Genomic DNA, 7,311 nt, shown 5'->3' on the forward strand with positions numbered 1-7,311 from the left:
TACTCATGCTTGCACTCAATGTTGGTTAATTTTAATGCATGTTCATGACTGTTGCCGCTCTCTAGCTGGTCGCTTCCCAGTCTCTTTCTAGCCTTCACTTGTACTAAGCGGGAATACTGCTTGTGCATCCACTTCCATAAACCCCAAAAGTTATTCCATATGAGTCCACTATACCTTCCTATATGCGGTATCTACCTGCTGTTCCAAGTAAATTTGTATGTGCCAAACTCTAAGCCTTCAAATGAAATCCTGCTTTGTATGCTCGAATAGCTCATGTATCAACTAGGGTTGTCTATATCTTCCATGCTAGGCGGGTTATTCTCAAGAGGAGTGGACTCCGCTCCTCACTCACGAGAAAATGGCTGGTAACCGGGATGCCCAGTCCCATGCTCTAACCAAATCAAAATAATTGCAAACAAAACTCCCCCAGGATTGTTGTTAGTTGGAGGCACCCGTTGTTTCGGACAAGCCATGGATTGATGTTTGTTGGTGGTAGGGGGAGTATAAACTTTACCATTCTGTTTGGGAACTGCCTATAATGTGTGTAGCATGGAAGATATCGAGATCTCTCGGTTGTTATGTTGACAATGAAAGTATACCACTTAAAATATTATTTATCTCTATTTCAAAATCGAGCTCTAGCACCTCTACAAATCCCTGCTTCCCTTTGAGAAGGGCCTATCTATTTACTTTTATGTTGAGTCATCATCCTCTTATTAAAAAGCACCGGTTGGAGAGCACCACTGTCATTTGCATGTATTACTATTAGTTTACATTGAGTATGACTACCATGAATTACAATGTTTAGTCAGTCCTTGATCTGCAGAGGTGCTCTGCATTTATGTTTTGCGGTCTCAGAAAGGGCTAGCGAGATACCATCTTGTTATATCATATTATAATTGTTTTGAGAAAGTGTTGTCATCCGAGATTACTATTATTGCTCGCTAGTTGATTATGCTATTTATATGAGTAAACATGAGACCTAAATGTTATTGTGAATATGGTTAGTTCATAATCTTCACTGAAAACTTGAATACTGGCTTTACATATTTACAATAACAAGATCAAACAGAGTTTGTAAAAGTTTTTCTTTATCACTTTCAGTTTGTCAACTGAATTTCTTGAGGACAAGCAAAGGTTTAAGCTTGGGGGAGTTGATACGTCACCATCGTATCTACTTTTCCAAAAACTTTTGACCTTGTTTTGGACTCTAACTTGCATGATTTGAATGGAACTAACCCGGACTGACGCTGTTTTCAGCAGAATTGCCATGGTGTTATTTTTATGCAGAAATAAAAGTTCTCGGAATGACCTGAAACTTCATAGAGAATATTTTTGGAATATATAAAAAATACTAGCAAAAGAATCTACGTCAGGGGGCCCACACCCTGTCCACGAGGGTGGGGGCGCGCACATCCCCCTGGGTCGCGCCCCCTGCCTCGTGGGGCCCCTGATGCTCCACCGACCTCAACTCTAACTCTATATATTCACGTTCGGGGAGAAACAAAATCAAAGAGAAGTATTCAACGCGTTTTATGATACGGAGCTGCCGCCAAGCCCTAATCTCTTTTGGGAGGGCTGGTCTGGAGTCCGTTCGGGGCTCCGGAGAGGGGAATCCGTCGCCATCGTCATCATCAGCCTTCCTCCATCACCAATTTCATGATGCTCACCGTCGTGCGTGAGTAATTCCATTGTAGGCTTGCTGGACGGTGATGGGTTGGATGAGATTTATCATGTAGTTGAGTTAGTTTTGTTAGGGTTTGATCCCTAGTATCCATTATGTTCTGAGATTGATGTTGCTATGACTTTGCTATGCTTAATGCTTGTCACTAGGGCCCGAGTGCCATGATTTCATATCTGAACCTATTATGTTTCCATGAATATATGTGAGTTCTTGATCCTATCTTGCAAGTCAATAGTCACCTATTATGTGTTATGATCCATTAACCCCGAAGTGACAATAATCGGGATACTTACCGGTGATGACCATAGTTTGAAGAGTTCATGTATTCACTAAGTGTTAATGCTTTGGTCCGGTACTCTATTAAAAGGAGGCCTTAATATCTCTTAGTTTCCAATAGAACCCCACTGCCATGGGAGGGTAGGACAAACGATGACATACAAGTTCTTTTCCATAAGCACGTATGACTATATTCGGAATACATGCCTACATTACATTGATGAACTGGAGCTAGTTATGTGTCACCCTATGTTATAACTGTTGCATGGGGAATCGCATCCAACATAATTATCCATCAATGATCCAATGCCTACGAGCTTTTCACATATTGATCTTTGCTTAGTTACTTTTCCGTTGCCAGTGTTACAATCACTACAAAACCAATACTATTTTTTTTGCCACTGTTACCGTTACTTTCATATTACTTTGCTACTAAATACTTTGCTGCAGCTATTAAGTCTTTTTGGTGTGGTAGAATTGACAAGTCTACTGTTGATACTTGAGAATATTCTTTGCCTCCCCTTGTGTTGAATCAATAAATTTAGGTTGAATACTCTACCCTTGAAAACTGTTGCGATCCCCTATACTTGTGGGTTATCAGTCCTTTCTCCTCTCCAACTCCTCCTTTCCCCCTCTCCCTACGCCCTCTTGGCCGAGCTGTGCTCCAACCACCATCGGCGAGTTACGCCACTTCGGCCTCCTCTCTCGTTGTCCATCGTCGCCCCGCCCGACGATGTTTTTTAATACTTTTCGCAACAAGGGCCTTCTTGCAAACTTCCTTCAGCACAACATCATCTTTGTTGCAGATATTTCTTGATTCACACCATAGATGACATCATCTTTTCAGTGAAAAATAATTCTACAACATTATTCATGTTACAAAAGCCTCCTACAACATCATCTATACTGCAAAAACTATGAAGAGGAAAAAAAATGCAACACCACCTCTGTTGCAGAAGTCCTCCCGCAACATCGTCTATGTTGCAAAACAAAATTGAAAACAAAAATAAAAGTTTCGAGCGAAAATAATGCTTTGGTGGTTTGTAACAAAACAATTCTTGCAGAGCGAGCCGTGCAACAACTACCTTGTTGTAATTGATGACGAATCTTATTGGGGAGATCCGATGGCTATTTGTGGCTCAATCCAACGACGTAGGAGGCAGCGGATGTTTTCAATTAACCCACCGGCAAGAGCGTAGCGTAGATTCCCGTCACCCGATGGATTACAGGCACCGCGTCCACCGCTTCCAACGTTCAACACGTGTCGTGTGTGAAATGAACCGAGCATCATACTACGTTCTTGTCTGTATCTGTATCTACTATTCATGTCATCCTCCCAGCCGTGCTGCACGACCGCCACACGCCACAAGTGCCGCAGCAAGCCAGCCATCCTGCACACTACTGCAAGCTGCTTTCACGAGTCCGCCGCCGGTGATCGTCGGAGGACATCGCTGGCCGTCCTTTCTCCTCTCCTCTTCCTCTCCAAGTCCTCCTTTCCCTATCTCCTTACGCCCGCTCGCCCGAGCTGTGCTCCAACCACCATCGGTGAGATGTGCCACTTCAGCCTCCCCTCCCAATGCCCGTCGTCGCTCCAGTCGACGATGCTTTTTTATACTTTTCCGCAACAAGGGCCTTGTTGCAAAAGTCCTTCCGCGCAACATCATCTCTGTTGCGGAAATTTGTCGATTCACACCACAGATGACATCATCTTTTCGGTGAAAGAAATTCTGCAACATTATTCATGTTGCAAAAGTCCTCCCGCAACATCATCTATGTTGCAAAAACTATGAAGATGAAAAAAAAACTGCAACACCATCTCTATTGCAAAAGGCCTCCCGCAGCATCATCTATGTTTAAAAAAAATGAAGACAAAAAAAAATTCAAGCGAAAATAACGCTTTGATGGTTGCAACAAAGCAACTGTTGCAGAGCGAGCTATGGAACATCTACCTTGTTGCAATTGATAACACATCTTTCAATTAATCCACCGGTGGACATGTAGCGTCGCCCTATTTTAATTGGCTAGTGGTAGATTGATTCCACAATAGGTGGTTTTTTTTTTTTTTGAATTGACAATAGGTGGTTGGTATCAATGATGCTGGCAACAGCATTATCATATTCCCACTTTGTGTAATCAGCTGGTATAACTCTTGCTAGCTTGTCGCGTGCATCCATGCTATGCTGCACTCAATTGATTAAAAACTGTTTTCACCAATAGTTGTATCATCTGAAAGATAGTCTTTCACAGTCACACTACCACCAAATTCTGAAAAGCCATGTTATACAAAGCACGCAACTTACGTGTACCTCTACACACAAAAAAAATACCTTGTACTACTAGTTAGGACCATAATGCAACATGACTTGAAATTAGACTACTGGTGATGACAGCACACATGGAAATTGGCCTGGTGGACTTCAACGAATGCCCAAACTTGCATCAACGATCAACCACCCGCGTGAGCTTCAGATCAACCTTTTTCCCTTTTGACATGAGCTTCAGATCAGCTGGCGACACAGGGGAGGTCACAAGCATGACCATGCACCATCAACTGAGGGAGCAGAATTACCCCAAGTCTATATCTACATCTTAATTTTTCTGGCAAACTAATTAAGCCTCATATCTGCAGGTCCTGGGCCCAGGATCCCTTTCTGATCAGGGTCTATTGGAATCACCTCTGACTGTGGGCGCCTCAAATCATCCGCTGCCGCCTGCTGCCTCCAGAGCCGCTCCTGCTGTTTCAATCAGGGGTTAACTAACACTCACTACTGAAACAGTAAACAAAAATCTAGTGCTGTTTGGCAAGGAAGAGCAGACCTCTTCATCTGGGTCAGGTGTTACAACGGGTGGTATTGCATCTGGGTCAGGCTTCTGGAATACAAAAGTCGAATACAGGCCTGCACAAATCAGATTAAGCACTGAGCGAATTGGGATACTAGAATGAACCCAGTGCACGAAAAGGGTACACCACCTAAAATATCATAGGAACGAGCAATGAGCTTTCCACGAGGGTCAACCAAATTGGCACCACAACTACCAAGCATTGGAGCAAACTGTGTTCTGGAAGTCAGTCAGAACCAAAATAAACCATCAGATATGTCCACCATTCATTAGTATAGTAATCACACTACATTTCTTTCGAAAAGAGGAGGAAAAGTTAAGTAACTTATGCAAATAAATGTTACTATGAAGCACTATGTATTAAATGACTTCATGGAAATAACATAGGCGTCCAATAAGATACGGGCACCTGTTGTCATCATAAAACTCAGTTAAGTTCTGGATCTCCACATATTCAAGTCCAGCCTCCCTTGCTAATCTGCTCCAACATATTATAATGTTGTGAAAACATTGCGACCCAAGTTGTTGGTTTACATGAATGGAAGACTACAACAAATGTTGGAAATGAATGAGAAAATTGTAACCTCATAAGGCTGGGAAAGTGGACCAGGCAATGATTCTCAACCATCGCTTCATTTGCAAATTTGAGTTGGTACTTCTTTCCGAAGAAAGGAAACCTGCGCCATGTGGATGTAATGCATCAACCTCAAGATAGAAAACCTTTTGAACGTAAATTGATACAGAAGATGGGCTCATACTTTTCTTCCTCAATTTCGAAGGTAATTGTGTAGTTGTCAGAGCGGATGCTATTTGGAACAACCTTCAGACCCTTATTATGTGAAGCCTCAACATTCTTTTGATATTTAGTCCTACAAATTTAAAATGCCGTTAAACTCACAACGATTCAGAATAGTGGTGTTCAAACTAAACTTGAAATTGGAGAATATATATATTAAAGATTAGATCGTAACTAATCTTTAAATCGGAGAATATATGGTATGAGGGGCCATACCATATTGTGGATGAATCAGGAATTATGCCAAAGAAATAACCTCCAGGTTTGAGCAAGGATGATACGTTATTGAGAAGCTTCTTTGCGTGTTCCTCACTTTCAAAGCATAACTATCTTTCAACATGGACAAACTTTGAAGATTAGCAAAGCTTAACAGTATGCCATATTCCGGAGGCGGAGAAAACTCAACTTGCCTGTAAATTCTGCATGCAGCAAACTATATCTGCTTGGATGCCCTTTTCTTGCAACTGAGCTTCAAAGTCATCCTGTTATACAGACCACCATATATGTCATCACCTCTTAAGACTTCAATTTCGTGCAAGTAAGAAGGGGTGGGGAAAGGATATTACAGCAGAAGGATTCAACTCGATGAACTCAGTGGTGAAAGGTTTCCATTTGTTCTCCCACAGTTCACGGTCGTCGCTACTGACAGCTGACGCAGAAGCGTCTTATCACAGAAAGCAGTAAGTTCACTATAGGTACAAGATTCAGGTAGTCTGAACAAAGTAACCAAGTAGGGGCTCGGGTCATAGTGAGTCGGCCTACCAATTCCTATGTAGCGACCGGCTTGGGCATCGGCCCACTTTTCTGTATCAGCTCCGCCGTTGCAGTACATGTCGCAGACCTTCAACATTTCACAACGAGTAAAAGCAAGCCAGCATCAGGTTTCTGCTGGCTAGTTCTTGGCTAACCGGAACGAATTGGATATCGGGAAAGAGAGGAGCGTAGAACGGACCGTGGCATAAGGAAATGCAAATATCTTGATAAGTGCAGCCTTGGCGAATTCATAGAGCAGGTGATGTGGTGCCGCCGCCATGCACTGCCTCTGCTGCAGCTGCGGATAAACACGCAGACGATGGTAGGGAATTCAGGGGCGGATCTGGACGGCGTGCCGGCGCACGCTGAAAATTTCTCGAGGTTCAGCGGGGTTTAACAAATCATGGATGAAGAAAGTGCTCATACCTTAGAAACCAATCACGAAAACTGCGGACGAGGTCGAGGCAGCAGGGACGCGATGGGGTTGGGCGGAAACGGCGGTGCCGGCGATGCGGAGAGGTAGCGCACCGAGCGCCGACGGTACCGCGCCGGTATGGGACGGCGTCGAAGAAGCCGTGTAGAGGGGCTTTGGGTGTTATCGTACCCGCGCCTAGGGGACGTGCCCGGGCTCTCCGGCGGCGCGTACAGAAGCTCCGGCGGCGGACAAGAACGGCGAGGGGCTGCTGAAGACGACGCTCTCGATATGATTCTCGCAACTGGGCCAACCAACGAGTCACGGACTAGAGTCCATCTGGGCCGCAGCAGGCCGGAGCGAATTGTTGAGCCGCGGGACAGAGCCCGCTTTGCTCCACGCAGCTTGCTAGCCTCGCGTGCCACTTTTGAGAAGTTGGGATAGATCAGCGTAAGCTTCATTTATCCATTTATAAATGTCTCAAAAAATATCCATTTATAAAACCACTCACAAAAAAATTATACATTTTAAAAAATGTCTCAAAAACCC

General features: G+C 43.8%; 1 protein-coding gene across 2 annotated transcripts; it reads right to left on the reverse strand.

Annotated features, from left to right (window-relative positions):
* Positions 1 to 4,154: 4,154 nt before the first annotated feature.
* Positions 4,155 to 7,057, reverse strand: LOC119355804 (mRNA cap guanine-N7 methyltransferase 2-like). Of its 2 annotated transcripts, none has more exons than XM_037622682.1 (12): positions 6,777 to 7,057; positions 6,550 to 6,648; positions 6,360 to 6,438; positions 6,164 to 6,261; positions 6,008 to 6,079; positions 5,814 to 5,923; positions 5,560 to 5,670; positions 5,386 to 5,478; positions 5,211 to 5,279; positions 4,932 to 5,020; positions 4,778 to 4,857; positions 4,155 to 4,692 (listed from the first exon to the last, which is right to left on the reverse strand). In XM_037622682.1, the coding sequence occupies exons 2-12, from the start codon at positions 6,628 to 6,630 to the stop codon at positions 4,567 to 4,569; spliced, it is 1,008 nt and encodes a 335-aa protein (XP_037478579.1). In that variant the 5' UTR covers positions 6,631 to 6,648; positions 6,777 to 7,057; the 3' UTR covers positions 4,155 to 4,566. The 2 variants fall into 2 exon arrangements, with proteins under 2 accessions (XP_037478579.1, XP_037478578.1); XM_037622681.1 differs by having other exon boundaries at positions 4,155 to 4,695.
* Positions 7,058 to 7,311: the final 254 nt, after the last annotated feature.

The sequence above is a fragment of the Triticum dicoccoides genome, chromosome 2A (assembly GCF_002162155.2).
Source record: "Triticum dicoccoides isolate Atlit2015 ecotype Zavitan chromosome 2A, WEW_v2.0, whole genome shotgun sequence".
Taxonomy (NCBI): Eukaryota; Viridiplantae; Streptophyta; class Magnoliopsida; order Poales; family Poaceae; genus Triticum; species Triticum dicoccoides.

What these genes read in the sequence shown, in the direction of transcription:
- LOC119355804 (XM_037622681.1), bottom strand. Translation starts at nt 6,630, where the DNA reads ATGGCGGCGGCACCACATCACCTGCTCTATGAATTCGCCAAGGCTGCA. An exon ending in CCTGATTCATCCACAATATG is followed by an intron (nt 5,671 to 5,813) that starts GTATGGCCCCTC and finishes TTAAATTTGTAG; the next exon opens with GACTAAATATCAAAAGAATG. An exon ending in TCGTTCCTATGATATTTTAG is followed by an intron (nt 4,858 to 4,931) that starts GTGGTGTACCCT and finishes TGATTTGTGCAG; the next exon opens with GCCTGTATTCGACTTTTGTA.